The 26,038-nt window shown below is 46.6% G+C and overlaps 1 protein-coding gene across 1 annotated transcript in view; it reads left to right on the top strand.

Moving 5' to 3' along the window:
• Positions 1-457: 457 nt before the first annotated feature.
• The window catches only part of LOC121845648 (E3 SUMO-protein ligase PIAS1-like), a 47,537-nt gene continuing 21,956 nt past the window's right edge, over positions 458-26,038 (top strand). Inside the window, exon 1 of the mRNA XM_042317284.1 lies at positions 458-488. Coding sequence (XP_042173218.1) covers positions 465-488 — 24 coding nt within the window. The 5' untranslated portion in view covers positions 458-464. The remainder of the gene's footprint in view (positions 489-26,038) is intronic.

Below are 26,038 nucleotides of genomic sequence, written 5' to 3'. Positions count from 1 at the left end.
TAGATAGATAGATAGATAGATAGATAGATAGATAGATAGATAGATAGATAGATAGATAGATAGATAGATAGATAGATAGATAGATAGATAGATAGATAGATAGATAGATAGATCAGATCCAGAGATAGCATAGTCACTCTCTTTTAGTGGAGGAAATTATCCAGTACAAAAATTATCTATGGAGACAACTCCATTACAAAGAACAATTTGGTGGTTGGGAGAGGAAAAATTTTTGCATTTTGCATTGATTGAGGACCTCAAAAGATGCCTAAAGTGTCATGCCAATTAAACGTATCTCTTGAAACGGAATATGGGACGGATTATATCTACTGCAAAACTAACACAGTTTTAAGCACTCAAACAACGTTTCAAGTATTTTAAATGCACCCCAATGAGCGCACGCACGTAGCGTAGCGTTCGTTTACGTCACAAAACGTCATCACGCATGCACTAGGAATTGCAAGATGGCGGAGAGTGCGGAATTGAAGGTAAAGCGCAGCTTGAAATCATTATAAATGTAAACGGTTAGCAAACGATATAATGCCAACGCAAATCTTCGCATGTGTAATTTAAACGACAAGGAACTAATTTTAGTGTGAATTTCTGTGTATTTTTTGTGCAAAGGGATAACTTTAAAGGAATTCACTATGGAACATGTTATTGTTGATGTTGAGAGAGAACCGCTCGTTCGTTAGCGGTCTCCTGCATAGAATATCTTTATTAGCTAGCTAGCGGAATAATTAAAAAGTATTTTTCCTTTTCGGTCTATGTCAATTTAGTAGACATTTAGTTAAAAAGTATCTTATGACAATGATGGATCGTAGTTGACTGTTTGAATGAGGATGCCGTTATCAGCTAATTAGTTGGTCCGCGTTTGGAGGGGGGACGAGCGGTCTGACGTTCTGTCAAGCTAGTGAACAGAGGCTCCCGCTAGCGATGGGAGAAGGACTACATCTGCTTCTTGCTAGCTTAGGCGACTTTTCAAGCGTTTTCACTTTTATACATTTCTCAAGACGCATAAAATGATGCACTTTTTAATGGTGACAAGCTGTTCTAATTTGAAAACGTTTTGTAGCCTGGTTAGTTCGGTAACTGTTACACAGCGGTGTGGAGAAAAAGTGAATGCATGTTTATTTCCCCAGCTGACTGTCACTGAGTCATAGTGATAGATGTTGTAAAACGTGTAGCAATGTTCTTTTGATATGTTTATCTTTGAACACGTTTAGGCTTTATGCTAAATCTTAACACGTTGCTCTGCATCAAAACCAAATGTTATTAGTCACGTGCGCCGAATACAACAGGTGTAGGTAGACCTTAGAGTGAAATGCTTACTTACAAGCCCCTAACCAACAGTGCAGTTTCAATAAATACGGATAAAAGTAACACGTCATTAAAGAGCAGCAGTAAAATATAAAATAATATATACCGGGGTGCCGGTTCATTCATTACAGTTCAAGTTCTGGTAACTTGTTTTGAGTTAGTTCAGCCCTAATTTACCCTCGCCCAAGATGTACTCTTTAACCCTATAAAGATGTATATCAATTGAACCTTTTTTGAAAATAATTTCTCGCTGATATGAAAGATAAGGTTCGTAAGCTTCCAAAACCGTACCACAAGCGATGCTTGTTCATGTTCAGGCCGAGTGCTGGGGTTCGTAACAAAACTGTACAGAAGATGTCTTCTTCCAATTACTCTTATGCATAATGTAATGGAACTGAGAGTCGTAATGGAATGGAACTGAGAGTCGTAATGGAACTGAGAGTCGTAATGGAACTGAGAGTCGTAATGTAATGGAACTGAGAGTCGTAATGTAAAGGAACTGAGAGTCGTAATGTAAAGGAACTGAGAGTCGTAATGTAATGGAACCGAGAGTCGTAATGTAAAGGAACTGAGAGTCGTAATGTAATGGAACCGAGAGTCGTAATGTGATGGAACCGAGAGTCGTAATGTGATGGAACCGAGAGTCGTAATGTGATGGAACCGAGAGTCGTATGGATGTGATGGAACCGAGAGTCGTAATGTGATGGAACCGAGAGTCGTAATGTGATGGAACCGAGAGTCGTGAAACCGAGAGTGTAATGTGATGGAACCGAGAGTCGTAATGTGATGGAACCGAGAGTCGTGGAATGTAATGTGATGGAACCGAGAGTCGTAATGTGATGGAACCGAGAGTCGTTATGTGGAAAGTAATGGAACCGAGAGTCGTAATGTGTGATGGAACCGAGAGTCGTAAACGTGAATGGAACCGAGAGTCCGAGAGTCGTAATGTGGAATGGAACCGAGAGTCGTAACGTGAATGGAACCGAGAGTCGTAATGGAACCGTAATGGAACCGAGAGTCGTAACGGGAAGGAACTGAGAGTCGTAATGGAACTGTGAGTCGTAACGGAATGGAACTGAGAGTGATGATCAAAGGCTACATTTATCCCTAAACTAGTTGTCAGAAATGCAAACCTGCATAGCAACCTTTTGCCTGAATGATTTCTCTCAGCATTGCTTGGATGGTGCCTTCTTGCCTTCCTAGAATTATCTCATTTAAAGCTAGTGCAGTTCATGTTTCTTGTGTGGTTCATAATCTAGTGTACTAGGATCACAAATCAATAGCAATTGATTCAGATGTAGACATACTTCAAAATTACGTTTTTTTGTGATTCAAAAAGAGTGACATCAGTTTTCTCACGTCAACCATTTGATTAGGAACAGTATTTCAGACCGTGTTTTATTAGGAGTTGTCTCAGTCTGCACATCTATTGTGAGACGTTGCAGCTGACAATATGAGTTAGGCCTAACTGACGATACCCGATGCTTGACAGGCTCTCTTTGAGCTGCTATTGATCTGAGGGATATTTTTATACTTTACTCCAAAGTGTTGCTATTGCTGTGTGCTTGGAAACTCAGTCCATATTAATGTCCTCGGGTGTATCTCTTCTACGGCACGGCGTTGGTGTTTAAGTCTTTATTCCTCACACATGTCGTCTGTTGTTGTAGTTTCTGTTCCTAAACCATGTCCAGGCTCAAACTCGGAGCAGATGGAGTTCGTATGACATGAGATTGCTTCCTACAAATAGTCTTTCACCGCTGATGATTAACACTTCGTGTTTCTTGCAAATCATTACACTCACATCAGATCATCACTACAGTGGAGACAGTCAGTACATCAGATCATCACTACAGTGGAGACAGTCAGTACATCAGATCATCACTACAGTGGAGACAGTCAGTACATCAGATCAACACTAAAGTGGAGACAGTCAGTACATCAGAACAACATCACTACAGTGGAGACAGTCAGTACATCAGATCATCACTACAGTGGAGACAATCAGTACATCAGAACAACATCACTACAGTGGAGACAGTCAGTACATCAGATCATCACTACAGTGGAGACAGTCAGTACATCAGATCATCACTACAGTGGAGACAGTCAGTACATCAGATCAACACTAAAGTGGAGACAGTCAGTACATCAGAACAACATCACTACAGTGGAGACAGTCAGTACATCAGATCATCACTACAGTGGAGACAATCAGTACATCAGATCATCACTACAGTGGATACAGTCAGTACATCAGATCAACACTACAGTGGAGACAGTCAGTACATCAGAACAACATCACTACAGTGGAGACAGTCAGTACAGTGGAGACAGTCAGTACATCAGATCATCATCACTACAGTGGAGACAGTCAGTACATCAGATCATCACTACAGTGGAGACAGTCAGTACATCAGATCATCACTACAGTGGAGACAGTCAGTACATCAGATCATCAGATCATCACTACAGTGGAGACAGTCAGTACATCAGATCAACACTACAGTGGAGACAGTCAGTACATCAGATCAACACTACAGTGGAGACAGTCAGTACATCAGATCAACACTACAGTGGAGACAGTCAGTACATCAGATCATCACACTACAGTGGAGACAGTCAGTACATCAGATCATCACTACAGTGGAGACAGTCAGTACATCAGATCATCACTACAGTGGAGACAGTCAGTACATCAGATCAACACTACAGTGGAGACAGTCAGTACATCAGATCAACACTACAGTGGAGACAGTCAGTACATCAGATCATCAACACTACAGTGGAGACAGTCAGTACATCAGATCATCATCACTACAGTGGAGACAGTCAGTACATCAGATCATCACTACAGTGGAGACAGTCAGTACATCAGATCATCACTACAGTGGAGACAGTCAGTACATCAGATCAACACTACAGTGGAGACAGTCAGTACATCAGATACATCAGTGGAGACATCATCAGATCATCACTACAGTGGAGACAGTCAGTACATCAGATCAACACTACAGTGGAGACAGTCAGTACAGATCAACACTACAGGAGACAGTCAGTACATCAGATCATCAACACTACAGTGGAGACAGTCAGTACATCAGATCAACACTACAGTGGAGACAGTCAGTACATCAGATCAACACTACAGTGGAGACAGTCAGTACATCAGATCATCATCACTACAGTGGAGACAGTCAGTACATCAGATCATCACTACAGTGGAGACAGTCAGTACATCAGATCAACACTACAGTGGAGACAGTCAGTACATCAGATCAACACTACAGTGGAGACAGTCAGTACATCAGATCATCAACACTACAGTGGAGACAGTCAGTACATCAGATCAACAGTACAGTGGAGACAGTCAGTACAGTGGAGACAGTCAGTACATCAGATCATCATCACTACAGTGGAGACAGTCAGTACATCAGATCATCACTACAGTGGAGACAGTCAGTACATCAGATCAACACTACAGTGGAGACAGTCAGTACATCAGATCAGATCATCAATACTACAGTGGAGACAGTCAGTACATCAGATCATCAACACTACAGTGGAGACAGTCACAGTGGAGACAGTCAGTACATCAGATCATCAACACTACAGTGGAGACAGTCAGTACATCAGATCATCACTACAGTGGAGACAGTCAGTACATCAGATCAACACTACAGTGGAGACAGTCAGTACAGTCAGACATCAGATCAACACTACAGTGGAGACAGTCAGTACATCAGATCAACACTACAGTGGAGACAGTCAGTACATCAGATCATCAACAGTCTACAGTGGAGACAGTCAGTACATCAGATCAACACTACAGTGGAGACAGTCAGTACATCAGATCAATCACTACAGTGGAGACAGTCAGTACATCAGATCATCACTACAGTGGAGACAGTCAGTACATCAGATCAACACTACAGTGGAGACAGTCAGTACATCAGATCATCACACTACAGTGGAGACAGTCAGTACATCAGATCAACACTACAGTGGAGACAGTCAGTACATCAGATCAACACTACAGTGAGACAGTCAGTACATCAGATCATCAACACTACAGTGGAGACAGTCAGTACATCAGATCAACACTACAGTGGAGACAGTCAGTACATCAGATCAACACTACAGTGGAGACAGTCAGTACAGTGGAGACAGTCAGTACATCAGATCATCATCACTACAGTGGAGACAGTCAGTACATCAGATCATCACTACAGTGGAGACAGTCAGTACATCAGATCAACACTACAGTGGAGACAGTCAGTACATCAGATCAACACTACAGTGGAGACAGTCAGTACAGTGGAGACAGTCAGTACATCAGATCATCATCACTACAGTGGAGACAGTCAGTACATCAGATCAACACTACAGTGGAGACAGTCAGTACATCAGATCAACACTACAGTGGAGACAGTCAGTACAGTGGAGACAGTCAGTACATCAGATCAACACTACAGTGGAGACAGTCAGTACATCAGATCAACACTACAGTGGAGACAGTCAGTACAGTGGAGACAGTCAGTACATCAGATCATCAACACTACAGTGGAGACAGTCAGTACATCAGATCAACACTACAGTGGAGACAGTCAGTACATCAGATCAACACTACAGTGGAGACAGTCAGTACATCAGATCATCACTACAGTGGAGACAGTCAGTACATCAGATCAACACTACAGTGGAGACAGTCAGTACATCAGATCATCAACACTACAGTGGAGACAGTCAGTACATCATATCAACACTACAGTGGAGACAGTCAGTCATCAGATCACTGACAGTGGTGACAGAGGGTTCATCACTACAGTGGAGACAGTCAGCATGTCAGATCATCAACACTGCAGTGGAGACAGTCAGTACATCAGATCATCAACACTACAGTGGAGACAGTCAGTACATCAGATCATCACTACAGTGGAGTCAGCTACAGTCAGTACATCATCCATCTGAACTAGCCTACAGTGGAGACAGTCAGTACAGTGGAGACAGTCAGTACATCAGATCATCAACACTACAGTGGAGACAGTCAGTACATTCTGTCTCTCTCTCCTTATCCTTAGCTCTGTGTTGAATGCTAGATCCACTGACCTGGTGTCTTCCAGGGTTGGGGATTTGAAGAAGTGAGAATACAAGACTCCCATGTTTTTAATGCCATAGGCTATACCCTACCTCCCAGTGGTAATGTTAGTGAGAAAAAGGCTTTGCAGATTTCGTGAACCATAGCTAGTGGTTGTAGTGCTCACTGAGTCAGTCTCTCCTCTCCTCTGAACTAGCCTCTGTAGAGGTGTGAGGTGACCCAAAGTTCATCAGTTGCTTGACTGGTAATGTGATCAAATGATTCAGAGCTGTCTTTCTCATCCCTGTTGAGTTGCAATACAGGTCTGATTCCGTAGGTAACACGGGTCTGATTCCGTAGGTAACACGGGTCTGATTCCGTAGGTAACACGGGTCTGATTCCGTAGGTAACACGGGTCTGATTCCGTAGGTAACACGGGTCTGATTCTGTAGGTAACACGGGTCTGATTCCGTAGGTAACACGGGTCTGATTCCGTAGGTAACACGGGTCTGATTCCGTAGGTAACACGGGTCTGATTCCGTAGGTAACACGGGTCTGATTCTGTAGGTAACACGGGTCTGATTCTGTAGCTCAGTTGGTAGAGCATGGTGCTTGCAATGCCAGGTACCACCCATACGTAAAATGTATGCACGCATGACTGTAAATCGCTTTGGATTAAAGCATCTGCTAATTGGCATAGAAACTGCTAGAATATTAAATCTACTCCTTAAATTGGTACGGGATGTAACCCGTGCTTCAAGATGCATCGATCCATAACTCAACTCTTAGGCTCATCCATGGCTTCAAATAATCTGTGGTTTCTGAAATCTGTCAGAAATAGGCCTAAAATGGCCTCAAATGTATTGCGTTGATTGTTTTTGGAAGCTATAGACAAGACACAGACTATGTTGTTGCTTAAAACATTTCAATTGTTGCTATTGTAAAAGTCCTTCATCTGCATTAGTCTCATTCTGCAGACAGCTGCACCAACGGGCCTGTACAGTAACTCCTCCTGCTCTGGAAGCTTACAGGTGAAGTCTATTTGTAGAGCCTGTGGCTAGGCTAATCTCTAAATGACACGGTTCTCTTTCCCTCTGTCTCTCTGTCTCTCTCTGTCTCTCTGTCTCTCTCTGCCTCTGTCTCTCTGCCTCTGTCTCTCTGTCTCTCTCCTCTGTCCTCTCTGTCTCTCTCCCTCTGTCTCTGCCTCTGTCTCTCTGCCTCTCTGTCTCTCTCTGCCTCTGTCTCTCTCTCTCTGCCTCTGTCTCTCTGCCTCTGTCTCTCTCTGTCTCTCTCTGCCTCTGTCTGTCTCTGCCTCTGTCTCTCTCTGCCTCTGTCTCTCTGCCTCTGTCTCTCTGCCTCTGTCTGTCTCTGCCTCTGTCTCTCTCTGTCTCTCTCTGTCTCTCTCTGTCTGTCTCTCTGCCTCTGTCTGTCTCTGTCTCTCTCTGCCTCTGTCTCTCTCTCTGTCTGTCTCTCTGTCTCTCTCTCTGTCTCTCTCCTCTGTCTCTCTCCTCTCTCTCTCTCTGCCTCTCTGTCTGTCTCTCTCTCTGCTCTCTGTCTCTCTCTGCCTCTGTCTCTCTCTGTCTCTCTCTCTCTGTCTCTCTGTCTCTCTGTCTCTCTGTCTCTCTGTCTCTGTCTCTGTCTCTCTGTCTCTCTCTGTCTCTGTCTCTCTCTGCCTCTGTCTCTCTGCTCCCTCTGTCTCTGTCTCTCTCTGCTCTCTCTCTCTGTCTCTCTGCCTCTCTCTGCTGTCTCTCTCTCTGTCTCTCTTTGTCTCTCTCTGTCTGTCTCTCTTTGTCTCTCTCTCTGTCTCTCTCTCTCTCTCTCTCTCTCTCTCTCTCAGCACCAGGCTACCTCTCATAGGTAGGATCAGTGCTATTCAGAAGACGTGTGCTCAGTAATCACCAAAGTGGATGATGACTGTTTCTCTCTCTGTCTCTCTGTGTGTGTGTGTGTGTGTGTGTGTGTGTGTCTGTGTGTGTGTGAGAGAGATGATAGCGGTTGTGTGGTGTGATGTTACTGCTTTGAACTCATAGCCTACTACTTCTCAAACTGTTCCATTGCATCATGACTAACTAGTAACTGAGAGGCTATGTTATTGGACTGGACTGTTTGTGACAATCAGCTTCTTCACAGGCTGATTTCATTAATGGGGACTGAGCTGACTAAGAGAAACGTGCTATATTGACCCAGCATGACTTCACCTCTAAGACCAGACACAGACATTTAGTTGAATAAAGAGATTAGTTCCTTAGATAGATCATCAATGGCATCGTCCGGCCAGACTGCTCATAGAGGACCGATGGTGGAGGTAAAACATCAGAAACACATTTGGTTTTACTGAGGTCGGTCTTCCCTTTTATTGGTCACAATACCTTTATTGTTCAATGCACAGTGTGGTGTTGAGACAGATTGTGAAATTTCATTATAGCCTTCTGGGTACCAAAAGTATAATTGACCATTTCTGCCCAAAAATAGCCTGCCTCTGCTCGCTACCAGCCGGGCCTCTGTGATTTTTGAAGCCCTGTGTTGCCGTGGAAACATATGTAACTGGCGTTATGGGCTGGCTGGACATGTAATGGAAGCAGGTTTGAAAATTATTTGCATTGAAACTTCTTTGGATATCCAGGTTTTCAGACCAGGTTTACGGCTGACGTCAGATCAGTTGAAAAGTTCTGTCTGATCAAAGCCTAGGCTATAACACTAGTGGTTCTACTGTTCCTCTTGTTGAGGAAAGGTGTGAATATGTTCTAAAATCTGCAGAAGAGAGAGACGTGCTGCAGAGAGAACTGTTTTCTTCGTGGTGTGAATATGTTCTTAAGGCAGCAGAGAGAAAGGTGTGAATATGTTCTTAATTGGCAGCAGGGAGAAAGGTGTGAATATGTTCTTAAGGCACTGTTTGTGACAGAAAGGTGTGAATGATTTCATTAAGGGGGACTGCAGAGAGAAAGGTGTGAATATGTTCTTAAGACCAGACAGAGACATTTAGTTGAATGAATATGTTCTTCAAGGCAGCTGCTCAGAGAGAAAGGTAAAACATGAAACACATTTGGTTTTACTGATGTTCCTTTTATTGGTCAAATCTGCAGATGAAAGGTGTGAATATGTTCTTAAGGCAGCAGAGTATAAAGGTGTGAATATGTTGCTTAAGGCTGCAGAGAGAAAGGTGCCGTGAATATGTTCTTATGGGCTGGCTGCAGAATTATTTGCATTGAAGTTCTTTGGATATGGTTTTCCAGGTTTAGAGAAAGGTGAATATGTTCTTAAGGCTGCAGATCAGAAAGGTGTGAATATGTTCTGAAAGCTGCAGAGAGAAAGGTGTGAATATGTTCCTAAATCTGCAGAGAGAAAGGTGTGAATATGTTCTGAAAGCTGCAGAGAGAAAGGTGTGAATATGTTCCTAAATCTGCAGAGAGAAAGGTGTGAATATGTTCTGAAAGCTGCAGAGAGAAAGGTGTGAATATGTTCTGAAAGGTGTGAATATGTTCTGAAAGCTGCAGAGAGAAAGGTGTGAATATGTTCTGAAAGCTGCAGAGAGAAAGCTGCAGAGAGAAAGGTGTGAATATGTTCCTAAATCTGCAGAGAGAAAGGTGAATATGTTCTGCAGAAAAAGGTGTGAATATGTTCCTAAATCTGCAGAGAGAAAGGTGTGAATATGTTCTTAAGGCAGCAGAGAGAAAGCAGCAGAAGGATTGGGAGGGAGAATATATCACCTCTCTCAACAGATGATTCCCTCCTACCTGGGAGCAGCTCCAGTACCTATTTCCAGGTTTCACAGTTTCTCCTCACAGTTAGCCCTCTGTACACCTTCCCACAGCCTTTAGTTACACTACCGCAGCACAGAGACACTGTCTAAGGATGAAAGCTAAAATAACAACTAAATGCTTTAAATAGCCAGTTTCTTATTGTTTTTTAAAATGATGCTCCTATAAAAAGTGAAAACATAATTTTCTGATTCTGACACCATGTTACTATCGTAGACACTACATGTCAGTCAATTAAACCATTACCCCAAATATTGCATAGATTTTAATGGACATGACAGCAGGTTGTGACCCGGCCTCACCCTCACTTAATAATGACTAAACATAGAACCGGCCTCTCCCCCGGCCTCTCCCCCGGCCTCTCCCCCGGCCTCTCCCCCGGCCTCTCCCCCCGGCCTCTCCACCGGTTTCTCCCCCGGCCTCTCCCTGGTCTCTCCACCGGCCTCTCCCCTCGCCTCTCCCCCGGGCCTCTCCCCGTCCTCTCCCCTCGCCTCCCCCGGGCCTCTCCCCCGTCCTCTCCCCTGGTCTCTCCACCGGCCTCTCCCCTGGCCTCTCCACCGGCCTCTCCCCTCGCCTCTCCCCTCGCCTCTCCCTCGCCTCTCCCCGGCCTCTCCCCGGCCTCTCCACTGGTCTCTCCACCGGCCTCTCCCCTGGCCTCTCCACCGGCCTCTCCCCTCGCCTCTCCCTGGTCTCTCCACCGGCCTCTCCCGGTCTCTCCACCGGCCTCTCCCCGGCCTCTCCCGTCCTGTCCCCCGGCCTCTCCCCTCGCCTCTCCCCCCCGTCCTCTCCCCGCCTCTCCCCTCGCCTCTCCCCGTCCTCTCCCTCGCCTCTCCCCCGCCTCCCCTCGCCTCTCCCCGGGCCTCTCCCCCGGCCTCCCCCTCGCCTCCACCGGCCTCTCCCCGGGCCTCTCCCCGGGCCTCTCCCGGCCTCTCCCCCTGGCCTCTCCCCTGGCCTCTCCCCTGGCCTCTCCCCGGCCTCTCCCCAGGCCTCTCCCCTGCCTCTCCTCCCGGCCTCTCCCCGGGCCTCTCCACCGGCCTCTCCCCGGGCCTCTCCCCCGGCCTCTCCCCGGCCTCTCCCCGGCCTCTCCCCGGCCTCTCCCCCGGCCTCTCCCCTGGCCTCTCCCCGGCCTCTCCCCCGGCCTCTCCCCCGGGCCTCTCCACCGGCCTCTCCCCCGGCCTCTCCCCCGGGCCTCTCCCCCGGCCTCTCCCCTGGCCTCTCCCCTGGCCTCTCCCAATCACCTCTGAGCTGAACATGTCTCATTAAGAAAGGGAGTGTGCCGAAGACTAGATTTATTTCCAGTGGATGCTCTAACCATTTGGATTTAATTTGAGTTGGCATGTTAGGCCACAACAGAGGAAATCCCCTTTCTATTCCCGGAAACAGACATTTTAAAGAAAACATCGTAACCCTAACAGTATACGTTGGTTTCACTTGTTTATTTCGGTGTCTAACGACTGTGCAGAAATTTGCATGATGTTTCCTGTGTCATTGCACGTTACTTGGAACTGGAGTCAGCCGGCAAGCAGAACCACACCTGACTGGAGTCAGCCGGCAAGCAGAACCACACCTGACTGGAGTCAGCCGGCAAGCAGAACCACACCTGACTGGAGTCAGCCGGCAAGCAGAACCACACCTGACTGGAGTCAGCCGGCAAGCAGAACCACACCTGACTGGAGTCAGCCGGCAAGCAGAACCACACCTGACTGGAGTCAGCCGGCAAGCAGAACCACACCTGACTGGAGTCAGCCGGCAAGCAGAACCACACCTGACTGGAGTCAGCCGGCAGCAGAACCACACCTGACTGGAGTCAGGGCAAGCAGAACCACACCTGACTGGAGTCAGCCGGCAAGCAGAACCACACCTGACTGGAGTCAGCCGGCAAGCAGAACCACACCTGACTGGAGTCAGCCGGCAGAGACCACACCTGACTGGAGTCAGCCGGCAAGCAGAACCACACCTGACTGGAGTCAGCCGGCAAGCAGAACCACACCTGACTGGAGTCAGCCGGCAAGCAGAACCACACCTGACTGGAGTCACCGGCAAAGAACCACAGACTGGGTCCCGGCAAGCAGAACCACCCTGACTGGAGTCAGCCACAGGCCACCCTGACTGGAGTCACCGGCACAGAGCCACACCTGACTGGAGTCAGCCGGCAAGCAGAGCCACACCTGACTGGAGTCAGCCGGCAAGCAGAGCCACACCTGACTGGAGTCAGCCGGCAAGCAGAGCCACACCTGACTGGAGTCGGCCGGCAAGCAGAGCCACACCTGACTGGAGTCAGCCGGCAAGCAGAGCCACACCTGACGTGAGTCTACTGAAAGAACCAGACGGGCTACCTAATGGTCAACCTCTGTGGACTCACTGGCCCCTGTGGACTCACTGGCCCCTGTGGACTCACTGGCCTCTGTGGACTCACTGGCCTCTGTGGACTCACTGGCCGATCTTCTTTGAGACTGGAGTGCAGTGGAGATGAGGTTATGAGACTAAGTACCGAGCAGTAGGCTGAGGCAGATATCTCTCTCTCTGATTGCAGTAGGCTGAGGCAGATGTCTCTCTCTCTGATTGCAGTAGGCTGAGGCAGATATCGCAGTCTCTCTGATTGCAGTAGGCTGAGGCACATATCTCTCTCTCTGATTGCAGTAGGCTGAGGCAGATATCGCAGTCTCTCTGATTGCAGTAGGCTGAGGCAGATATCTCAGTCTCTCTGATTGCAGTAGGCTGAGGCAGATATCGCAGTCTCTCTGATTGCAGTAGGCTGAGGCAGATATCGCAGTCTCTCTGATTGCAGTAGGCTGAGGCAGATATCTCAGTCTCTCTGATTGCAGTAGGCTGAGGCAGATATCTCAGTCTCTCTGATTGCAGTAGGCTGAGGCAGATATCGCAGTCTCTCTGATTGTAGTAGGCTGAGGCAGATATCTCAGTCTCTCTGATTGCAGTAGGCTGAGGCAGATATCTCAGTCTCTCTGATTGCAGTAGGCTGAGGCAGACATCGCAGTCTCTCTGATTGCAGTAGGCTGAGGCAGATATCTCTCTCTCTCTGATTGCAGTAACTGTCCCCAGGGTGTCACAACAAGCTAGAGAAGTAACATGGGCTCTTCTAATGGAGCCCTTTCCAGCTACTTGGCTAGTCTACCGTCTAACACCGGGTCCTTACTATAGGTTGTGTGGACCATGGAGGTGGAAGAACACAGGATGGGCGAAGAAAGGAAAAGAAACTAGGCGTCCAATGACGACGCTGCAGAGATCGAAGATGTGCGCACAATCTTGCAACGGATGGTTCTGACCGGGGAAAGCCCAGTGGATCGGGGAAAGCCCGGTGGATCGGATCGGGAAAGCCCGGTGGATCGGGAAAGCCCGGTGGATCGGGAAAGCCCGGTGGATCGGGGAAAGCCCGGTGGATCGGGAAAGCCCGTGGATGGATCGGGAAAGCCCAGTGGATCGGGAAAGCCCAGTGGATCGGGGAAAGCCCAGTGGATCGGGGAAAGCCCAGTTTCACCTACCACACCATCTCTCTCTCTCGATGATAGTTTCACCTACCACACACCATCTCATATTCAATTGACTTTATTGACATGGCAAGTTCATTAAATGGTGGGACCAACAGCAATAATAATAGTAGTAGTGGACATGGGTTTACCATTAACAGCAACTACAACAACAATATTAATGAGAACAACAATACATTAAAGCAATGGTAGTAGACCAGTGTCAACATGACTGAGAAGACACATGACATGGTAGTAGGCCAGTGTCAACATGACTGAGAAGACACATGACATGGTAGTAGACCAGTGTCAACATGACTGAGAAGACACATGACCTGGTAGTAGACCAGTGTCAACATGACTGAGAAGACACATGAACTGGTAGTAGACCAGTCAACATGACTGAGAAGACACATGACCTGGTAGTAGACCAGTGTCAACATGACTGAGAAGACACATGAAGACACATGACATGGTAGTAGACCAGTGTCAACATGACTGAGAAGACACATGACATGGTAGTAGACCAGTGTCAACATGACTGAGAAGACACATGACATGGTAGTAGACCAGTGTCAACATGACTGAGAAGACACATGACCTGGTAGTAGACCAGTGTCAACATGACTGAGAAGACACATGACATGGTAGTAGACCAGTGTCAACATGACTGAGAAGACACATGACATGGTAGTAGACCAGTGTCAACATGACTGAGAAGACACATGACATGGTAGTAGACCAGTGTCAACATGACTGAGAAGACACATGACATGGTAGTAGACCAGTGTCAACATGACTGAGAAGACACATGACATGGTAGTAGACCAGTGTCAACATGACTGAGAAGACACATGACCTGGTAGTGGACCAGTGTCAACATGACTGAGAAGACACATGACATGGTAGTAGACCAGTGTCAACATGACTGAGAAGACACATGACCTGGTAGTAGACCAGTGTCAACATGACTGAGAAGACACATGACATGGTAGTAGACCAGTGTCAACATGACTGAGAAGACACATGACCTGGTAGTGGACCAGTGTCAACATGACTGAGAAGACACATGACCTGGTAGTAGACCAGTGTCAACATGACTGAGAAGACAGTGTCAACATGACTGAGAAGACACATGACCTGGCAGTAGACCAGTGTCAACATGACTGAGAAGACACATGACATGGTATGAAAGACAAAACAAAACAAGATGGGAATATTATCGACATTACTTTGCACTTTTCACTGGCCGTCCCTCAGGTTGTGGCAGGAGGTCACATATTTGGCTGCCAAAACTGCACATTTTGGCTTTTCACCCAATAAATATTGGATTTTTTTCTTCATCTTTTATAGTTTCAAATTCTTAGTATTGAATTATAATTTAAATATAAAAATATTCTCTTTGGTCTGAGTATTTGTCACAGTGTAGTAGGAAATGCAGCTCTGTCTCTACCTCTCCCCTGGAGCAGAGTGAGCACAGCCTGTCCTCTCTGGGCAGCCAGGTTTGTCTGTGACGACCGGTCTCAATAGCCAGACTGTGTTCACCGAGTCTGTGTTTCTCTCTCTCTCTGATAGTTTCACCTACCACACCGTATCTCTCTCTCTCTCTCTCTCTCTCTCTCTCTCTCTGATAGTTTCACCTACCTCTCTCTCTCTCTCTCTCTCTCTCTGATAGTTTCACCTACCTCTCTCTCGCTCTCGCTCTCTCTCTCTCGCTCTCTCAATTCAATTCAATTCAATTCAAGGGCTTTATTGGCATGGGAAACATGTGTTAACATTGCCAAAGCAACTGAGGTAGATAATATATAAAGTGAATATATAAAGTGAAATAAACAATACAAATTAACAGTAAACATCACACATACAGAAGTTTCAAAACAATAAAGACATTACAAATGTCATATATATATATACAGTGTTTTAACAATGTACAAATGGTAAAGGACACAAGATAAAATAAATAAGCATAGATATGGGTTGTATTTACAATAGTGTGTGTTCTTCACTGGTTGCCCTTTTCTCGTGGCAACAGGTCACAAATCTTGCTGCTGTGATGGCACACTGTGGAATTTCACCCAGTAGATATGGGAGTTTTTCAAAATTGGATTTGTTTTCGAATTCTTTGTTGATCTGTGTAATCTGAGGGGAATATGTCTCTAATATGGTCATACATTGGGCAGGAGGTTAGGAGGTGCAGCTCAGTTTCCACCTCATTTTGTGGGCAGTGAGCACATAGCCTGTCTTCTCTTGAGAGCTATGTCTGCCTACGGCGGCCTTTCTCAATAGCAAGGCTATGCTCACTGAGTCTGTACATAGTCAAAGCTTTCCTTAATTTTGGGTCAGTCACAGTGGTCAGGTATTCTGCCGCTTTGTACTCTCTGTGTAGGGCCAAATAGCATTCTAGTTTGCTCTGTTTTTTTGTTAATTCTTTCCAATGTGTCAAGTAATTATCTTTTTTGTTTTCTCATGATTTGGTTTGGTCTAATTGTGCTGCTGTCCTGGGGCTCTGTAGGGTGTGTTTGTGTTTGAACAGAGCCCCAGGACCAGCTTGCTTAGGGGACTCTTCTCCAGGTTCATCTCTCTGTAGGTGATGGCTTTGTTGTGGAAGGTTTGGGAATCGCTTCCTTTTAGGTGGTTATAGAATTTAACGTCTCTTTTCTGGATTTTGATAATTAGTGGGTATCGGCCTAATTCTGCTCTGCATGCATTATTTGGTGTTCTACGTTGTACACGGAGGATATTTTTGCAGAGTTCTGCGTGCAGAGTCTCAGGTGTTTGTCCCATTTTGTGAAGTCTTGGTTGGTGAGTGGACCCCAGACCTCACAACCATAAAGGGCAATGGGCTCTATGACTGATTCAAGTATTTTTAGCCAAATCCTAATTGGTATGTTGAAATTTATGTTCCTTTTGATGGCATGAATGCCCTTCTTGCCTTGTCTCTCAGATCATTCACAGCTTTGTGGAAGTTACCTGTGGCGCTGATGTTTAGGCCAAGGTATGTATAGTTTTTTGTGTGCTCTAGGGCAACAGTGTCTAGATGGAATTTGTATTTGTGGTCCTGGTGACTGGATCTTTTTTGGAACACCATTATTTTGGTTTTACTGAGATTTACTGTCAGGACCCAGGTCTGACAGAATCTGTGCATAAGATCTAGGTGCTGCTGTAGGCCCTCCTTGGTTGGTGACAGAAGCACCAGATCATCAGCAAACAGCAGACATTTGACTTCGGATTCTAGCAGGGGGAGGCCTGCTAGATAGTTTCACCTACCTCTCTCTCTCTCTCTCTCTCGCTCTCTCTCTCTCTCTGATAGTTTCACCTACCACACCGTATCTCTCTCTCTCTCTCTCTGATAGTTTCACCTACCTCTCTCTCTCTCGCTCTCTCTCTCTCTCTGATAGTTTCACCTACCTCTCTCGCTCTCTCTCTCTGACAGTTTCACCTACCACACCGTATCTCTCTCTCTCTCTCTCTCTCTCTCTGATAGTTTCACCTACCACACCGTATCTCTCTCTCTCTGATAGTTTTACCTACCACACCATCTCTCTCTCTGCCTTCCTCAACCTCTTTCATTCTCTCCCTTCCTCTGTGGATGATTGAGGCCAAGGTCGAGGGAGAGGTCCGGCCCAATCCAGCAGGTGGTTTCCTGTGTTGCTGGGAAGTTATTTATGTGAGTGGGTTATGTACACAGACAAAGCAGCAACCTGTACACTGGCATTACACAAGCAGCAACCTGTACACTAGCAGCAACCTGTACACTGACTTTACACTAGCAGCAACCTGTACACTGGCATTACACTAGCAGCAACCTGTACACTGGCATTACACTAGCAGCAACCTGTACACTGGCATTACACTAGCAACAACCTGTACACTGGCATTACACTAGCAGCAACCTGTACACTGGCATTACACTAGCAGCAACCTGTACACTGGCATTACACTAGCAGCAACCTGTACACTGACATTACACTAGCAGCAACCTGTACACTGGCATTACACTGTCAGCAACCTGTACACTAGCAGCAACCTGTACACTGGCATTACACTAGCAGCAACCTGTACACTGGCATTACACTAGCAGCAACCTGTACACTGGCATTACACTAGCAGCAACCTGTACACTAGCATTACACTAGCAGCAACCTGTACACTGACATTACACTAGCAGCAACCTGTACACTGGCATTACACTAGCAGCAACCTGTACACTGGCATTACACTAGCAGCAACCTGTACACTAGCATTACACTAGCAGCAACCTGTACACTGGCATTACACTAGCAGCAACCTGTACACTGGCATTACACTAGCAGCAACCTGTACACTAGCATTACACTAGCAGCAACCTGTACACTGGCATTACACTAGCAGCAACCTGTACACTGGCATTACACTAGCAGCAACCTGTACACTGGCATTACACTAGCAGCAACCTGTACACTGACTTTACACTAGCAGCAACCTGTACACTAGCATTACACTAGCAGCAACCTGTACACTGGCATTACACTAGCAGCAACCTGTACACTGGCATTACACTAGCAGCAACCTGTACACTAGCAGCAACATGTACACTAGCAGCAACCTGTACACTGGCATTACACTAGCAGCAACCTGTACACTGACATTACACTAGCAGCAACCTGTACACTGGCATTACACTAGCAGCAACCTGTACACTGGCATTACACTAGCAGCAACCTGTACACTGGCAGCAACCTGTACACTGGCATTACACTAGCAGCAACCTGTACACGGGCATTACACTAGCAGCAACCTGTACACTGGCATTACACTAGCAGCAACCTGTACACTAGCAATAACCTGTACACTGACATTACACTAGCAGCAACCTGTACACGGGCATTACACTAGCAGCAACCTGTACACTGGCATTACACTAGCAGCAACCTGTACACTAGCAATAACCTGTACACTGGCATTACACTAGCAGCAACCTGTACACTGGCATTACACTAGCAGCAACCGGTACACTGGCATTACACTAGCAGCAACCTGTACACTGGCATTACACTAGCAGCAACCTGTACACTGGCATTACACTAGCAGCAACCTGTACACTGGCATTACACTAGCAGCAACCGGTACACTGGCATTACACTAGCAGCAACCTGTACACTGACTTTACACTAGCAGCAACCTGTACACTAGCAGCAACCTGTACACTGGCATTACACTAGCAGCAACCTGTACACTGGCATTACACTAGCAGCAACCTGTACACTAGCAGCAACCTGTACACTAGCATTACACTAGCAGCAACCTGTACACTGGCATTACACTAGCAGCAACCTGTACACTAACATTACACTAGCAGCAACCTGTACACTGACTTTACACTAGCAGCAACCTGTACACTAGCATTACACTAGCAGCAACCTGTACACTGGCATTACACTAGCAGCAACCTGTACACTAGCAGCAACCTGTACACTAGCATTACACTAGCAGCAACCTGTACACTGGCATTACACTAGCAGCAACCTGTACACTGACTTTACACTAGCAGCAACCTGTACACTGGCATTACACTAGCAGCAACCTGTACACTGACATTACACTAGCAGCAACCTGTACACTGGCATTACACTAGCAGCAACCTGTACACTGGCATTACACTAGCAGCAACCTGTACACTAGCAGCAACCTGTACACTGGCATTACACTAGCAGCAACCTGTACACGGGCATTACACTAGCAGCAACCTGTACACTGGCATTACACTAGCAGCAACCTGTACACTAGCAATAACCTGTACACTGACATTACACTAGCAGCAACCTGTACACGGGCATTACACTAGCAGCAACCTGTACACTGGCATTACACTAGCAGCAACCTGTACACTGGCATTACACTAGCAGCAACCTGTACACTGGCATTACACTAGCAGCAACCTGTACACTGGCATTACACTAGCAGCAACCTGTACACTGGCATTACACTAGCAGCAACCTGTACACTGGCATTACACTAGCAGCAACCTGTACACTGGCATTACACTAGCAGCAACCTGTACACTGGCATTACACTAGCAGCAACCTGTACACTGGCATTACACTAGCAGCAACCTGTACACTGACTTTACACTAGCAGCAACCTGTACACTAGCAGCAACCTGTACACTGGCATTACACTAGCAGCAACCTGTACAATGACTTTACACTAGCAGCAACCTGTACACTAACATTACACTAGCAGCAACCTGTACACTGACTTTACACTAGCAGCAACCTGTACACTAGCATTACACTAGCAGCAACCTGTACACTGGCATTACACTAGCAGCAACCTGTACACTAGCAGCAACCTGTACACTAGCATTACACTAGCAGCAACCTGTACACTGGCATTACACTAGCAGCAACCTGTACACTGACTTTACACTAGCAGCAACCTGTACACTGGCATTACACTAGCAGCAACCTGTACACTGACATTACACTAGCAGCAACCTGTACACTGGCATTACACTAGCAGCAACCTGTACACTGGCATTACACTAGCAGCAACCTGTACACTAGCAGCAACCTGTACACTGGCATTACACTAGCAGCAACCTGTACACGGGCATTACACTAGCAGCAACCTGTACACTGGCATTACACTAGCAGCAACCTGTACACTGACATTACACTAGCAATAACCTGTACACTGACATTACACTAGCAGCAACCTGTACACGGGCATTACACTAGCAGCAACCTGTACACTGGCATTACACTAGCAGCAACCTGTACACTAGCAATAACCTGTACACTGGCATTACACTAGCAGCAACCTGTACACTGGCATTACACTAGCAGCAACCTGTACACTGGCATTACACTAGCAGCAACCGGTACACTGGCATTACACTAGCAGCAACCTGTACACTGGCATTACACTAGCAGCAACCTGTACACTGGCATTACACTAGCAGCAACCTGTACACTGGCATTACACAAGCAGCAACCTGTACACTGGCATTACACTAGCAGCAACCGGTACACTGGCATTACACTAGCAGCAACCTGTACACTGACTTTACACTAGCAGCAACCTGTACACTAGCAGCAACCTGTACACTGGCATTACACTAGCAGCAACCTGTACAATGACTTTACACTAGCAGCAACCTGTACACTAACATTACACTAGCAGCAACCTGTACACTGACTTTACACTAGCAGCAACCTGTACACTAGCATTACACTAGCAGCAACCTGTACACTAGCATTACACTAGCAGCAACCTGTACACTGACTTTACACTAGCAGCAACCTGTATACTAGCATTACACTAGCAGCAACCTGTACACTAGCATTACACTAGCAGCAACCTGTACACTGACATTACACTAGCAGCAACCTGTACACTAGCATTACACTAGCAGCAACCTGTACACTAGCATTACACTAGCAGCAACCTGTACACTGACTTTACACTAGCAGCAACCTGTACACTGACATTACACTAGCAGCAACCTGTACACTAGCATTACACTAGCAGCAACCTGTACACTAGCATTACACTAGCAGCAACCTGTACACTGGCATTACACTAGCAGCAACCTGTACACTAGCATTACACTAGCAGCAACCTGTACACTGGCATTACACTAGCAGCAACCTGTACACTAGCATTACACTAGCAGCAACCTGTACACTGGCATTACACTAGCAGCAACCTGTACACTAGCATTACACTAGCAGCAACCTGTACACTAGCATTACACTAGCAGCAACCTGTACATTAGCATTACACTAGCAGCAACCTGTACACTGACTTTACACTAGCAGCAACCTGTACACTGACATTACACTAGCAGCATTGAGTCCACTCTTTTGGTTTCAGGTTAAAAACAACATGGTCGTGGCAAAGTCTGGACTTGCATTGTGCTGCTCAGTCTAGCCGGGGGTTGAGAAATCAGCCCTGCCTGTGGGCATGCTGGGACCAAACTTGTGTAGCCCGGGGCAAAGTGGCACACCTGGCTTTCTGCCAGACATAGGCTACAGCCTAGGTATGTCCTGTCTGAACCACATCCTTCAAAGGAAAAGGGGAAATATCCTCCTCCCTTAAGTCTCCATACTGTCCTGGTAGATGTAGTAGAAGTACTGGTCTCTTCTGTCCTGTAGCCAGCTCCTTCCTCCTGAGACGGTAACATGCTCTGTCTCTCCTGTAGCTAGCTCCTTCCTCCTGAGACAGTAACATGCTCTGTCTCTCCTGTAGCTAGTTCCTTCCTCCTGAGACAGTAACATGCTCTCTCTCTCCTGTAGCTAGTTCCTTTCTCATGTAGCTAGTTCCTTTGTCCCGTAGCTAGTTCCTTCCTCCTCCTCCTTTTTAGACAGTAACATGCTCTGTCTCTCCTGTAGCTATATCCTTTCTCCTGTGACAGTAACGTGCTCTGTCTCTCCTGGAGCTAGCTCCTTCCTCCTGAGACAGTAACATGCTCTGTCTCTCCTGGAGCTAGCTCCTTCCTCCTGAGACAGTAACATGCTCTGTCTCTCCTGGAGCTAGCTCCTTCCTCCTGAGCCGGTAACATGCTCTGTCTCTCCTGTAGCTAGCTCCTTCCTCCTGAGACAGTAACATGATCTGTCTCTCCTGTAGCTAGCTCCTTCCTCCTGAGACAGTAACATGCTCTGTCTCTCCTGTAGCTAGCTCCTTCCTCCTGTAGCTAGCTCCTTCCTCCTGAGACCGTAACATGCTCTGTCTCTCCTGTAGCTAGTTCCTTCATCCTGTAGCCAGCTCCTTCCTACTGAGACAGTAACATGCTCTCTCTCTCCTGTAGCTAGTTCCTTTCTCCCGTAGCTAGTTCCTTCCTCCTGAGACAGTAACATGCTCTGTCTCTCCTGTAGCTAGCTCCTTCCTCCTGAGACAGTAACATGCTCTGTCTCTCCTGGAGCTAGCTCCTTCCTCCTGAGACAGTAACATGCTCTGTCTCTCCTGGAGCTAGCTCCTTTCTCCTGAGACAGTAACATGCTCTCTCTCTCCTGTAGCTAGTTCCTTTCTCCCGTAGCTAGTTTCTTCCTCCTGAGACAGTAACATGCTCTGTCTCTCCTGGAGCTAGCTCCTTCCTCCTGAGACAGTAACATGCTCTGTCTCTCCTGGAGCTAGCTCCTTTCTCCTGAGACAGTAACATGCTCTGTCTCTCCTGTAGCTAGTTCCTTTCTCCCGTAGCTAGTTCCTTCCTCCTCCTCCTTTTTAGACAGTAACATGATCTGTCTCTCCTGTAGCTAGCTCCTTCCTCCCAAGACAGTAACATGCTCTGTCTCTCCTGTAGCTAGCTCCTTCCTCCCAAGACAGTAACATGCTCTGTCTCTCCTGTAGCTATATCCTTTCTCCTGAGACAGTAACATGCTCTGTCTCTCCTGGAGCTAGCTCCTTCCTCCTGAGACAGTAACATGCTCTGTCTCTCCTGTAGCTAGTTCCTTCCTCCTGAGACAGTAACATGCTCTGTCTCTCCTGTAGCTAGCTCCTTCCTCCTGAGACAGTAACATGCTCTGTCTCTCCTGTAGCTAGTTCCTTCCTCCTGAGACAGTAACATGCTCTGTCTCTCCTGTAGCTAGTTCCTTCCTCCTGAGACAGTAACATGCTCTGTCTCTCCTGTAGCTAGTTCCTTTCTCCTGTAGCTAGTTCCTTTCGCTAGTTCCTTTCTCCTGTAGCTAGTTCCTTCCTCCTGAGACAGTAACATGCTTTGTCTCTCCTGTAGCTAGCTCCTTCCTCCTGAGACAGTAACATGCTCTGTCTCTCCCGTAGCTAGTTCCTTTCTCCTGAGACAGTAACATGCTCTGTCTCTCCTGTAGCTAGCTCCTTTCTCCTGAGACAGTAACATGCTCTGTCTCTCCTGTAGCTAGCTCCTTCCTCCTGAGACAGTAACATGCTCTGTCTCTCCTGTAGCTAGTTCCTTTCTCCTGTAGCTAGTTCCTTTCTCCTGTAGCTAGTTCCTTTCTCCTGTAGCTAGTTCCTTTCTCCTGTAGCTAGTTCCTTTCTCCTGTAGCTAGTTCCTTTCTCCTGTAGCTAGTTCCTTTCTCCTGTAGCTAGTTCCTTTCTCCTGTAGCTAGTTCCTTTCTCCTGTAGCTAGTTCCTTTCTCCTGTAGCTAGTTCCTTTCTCCTGTAGCTAGTTCCTTTCTCCTGTAGCTAGTTCCTTTCTCCTGTAGCTAGTTCCTTTCTCCTGTAGCTAGTTCCTTTCTCCTGTAGCTAGTTCCTTCCTCCTGAGACAGTAACATGCTCTGTCACTCATGTAGCTAGCTCCTTCCTCCTGAGACAGTAACGTGCTCTGCCTGTGTAATGTGCCCAGAGAGCACAATGAAATGAGGTATTTTCAGAGTTGATCTCGAGCCAGTGGATCTGGAAGGCTGAGAGATGGGAGGATGGATAGTGGGAGGGGGAGGGAGGATGAGGATGGAATGGGGGATGCTGGTACACAGACTAAAGCTCTACTCTCTCTAGCAGAGCTTTATATAATGGGGCAGGTAGAGTCCACCCCACAACAGCCACACACACACATCCATAACAGCACACACTCCCACACTGCAGAGCCGCGCCGTCTGGCAGGCCATAATCAGCTTCATCTCCCAGTCACCTAGCTAGAAATGAGGAGCTGCATCTCTGTTAGCCAGTAAGACACCCGCTATAAAACAGACAAGGCGATGTGCAGTGTGTGTTTCTGACGTAGTGTGGATGCATTAATCCCTCCATGTCACTGGCAGTCCAGCTGGGTTAGAGTTTGGGCAAAGGTTATCCTGAAGTTGTGGACCACAGAACACAGCAAAACTCTAGATTACACTGATGGAGGGATTTTGGGTCCTGTCTGGAACCAAAAGCATGTTGTCTTTGGTACTCTGTGACTATTCTTAGTGATAGGGAAAATCTATACAGCAGTCTATGGCACTGCATCTCAGGGCTAGAGCCGTCAATACAGACCCTGGTTCAATTCCAGGTTGTATCACAACCGGCCGTGATTGGGAGTCCCATAGGGCTGCGCACAATTGGCCAAGCGTCGTTGTAAATAATAATTTGTTCTTAACTGACTTGCCTAGTTAAATAAATAAAATATATCGGGATATTATTTTTGACTATATATATCGTATTTTTGCGCTAGTTATCTGTAACTGCACCAAAACATCAGTACTTTTATTTCCATGACTGATCAAAACGTGTTTTCTCATGACTCTCTCTCCTCTCTGCAGCAGACATATATGGTGAACAATATGTTTGGAACATTAAATTGCAATAAAATCCCAGTATGGGATCACAGTACATATAGAATGGTGAGAATCACCATACATATCGTATCGGGGCACCTAAGAGTGGTGATAATATCATATCATGAGGTCCCTGGCCATTCCTATCCCAGACTAATCTGTGATAATTCTGTATCCTGTCTTACTAGAGTTGTTGTCTTCCTGTTAATGGAAGAACTAGGATTTTTTTTTTTAGATTTCACCTTTTATTTAACCAGGTAGGCTAGTTGAGAACAAGTTCTCATTTACACCTGCGACCTGGCCAAGCAGTGCGACACCACCAACAACAACACAGAGTTACCCATGGAATAAACAAGTGTACAGTCAATAACACAATAGGGGGGAAACGTCTATATACAGTGTGTGCAAATGGTGTGATGAGGTAAGGCAATAAATAGGCCACAGTAGCAAAGTAATTACAATTTAGCAGATTAACACTGGAGTAATAGATGAGCACATGAGGATGTGCAAGTAGTTATACTGGTGTGCAAAAGAGCAGGAAAGTATATAAAAACATTATAGGGATGAGGTAGGTAGATTGGGTGGGCTATTTACAGATGGACTATGTACAGCTGCAGCGATCGGTTAGCTGCTCAGATAGCTGATGTTTAAAGTTAGTGAGGGAAATGTAAGTCTCCAGCTTCAGTGATTTTTGCAATTCGTTCCAGTCACTGGCAGCAGAGAACTGGAAGGAAGGGCGGCCAAAGGAGATGTTGGCTTTGGGGATGCCCAGTGAGATATACCTGCTGGAGCTCATGCTACGGGTGGGTGTTGTTTTCGTGACCAGTGAGCTGAGGTAAGGTGGAGCTTTACCTAGCATAGACATATAGATGACCTGGAGCCAGTGGGTCGGGCGACGAATATGTAGCGAGAGCCAGCCGACTAGAGCGCATACAGGTCGCAGTGGTGGGTGGTATAAGGGGCTTTGGTAACAAAACGGATGGCACTGTGATAGACTGCATCCAGTTTGCTGAGTAGAGGTCGAGGATCGGTAGGATAGTCAGTTTTACTCAGGTAAGTTTGGCGGCGTGAGTGAAGGAGGCTTTGTTGCGAAATAGAAAGCTGATTCTAGATTTGATTTTGGATTGGAGATGTTTAATATGAGTCTGGAAGGAGAGTTTACAGTCTAACCAGACACGTAGGTATTTTTAGTTG

The sequence above is a fragment of the Oncorhynchus tshawytscha genome, unplaced genomic scaffold (assembly GCF_018296145.1).
Source record: "Oncorhynchus tshawytscha isolate Ot180627B unplaced genomic scaffold, Otsh_v2.0 Un_contig_3022_pilon_pilon, whole genome shotgun sequence".
Classification (NCBI taxonomy): domain Eukaryota; kingdom Metazoa; phylum Chordata; class Actinopteri; order Salmoniformes; family Salmonidae; genus Oncorhynchus; species Oncorhynchus tshawytscha.
The sequence above is the reverse complement of the archived record's forward strand: the minus strand, read 5'-3'. Positions and strand labels throughout refer to the sequence as shown.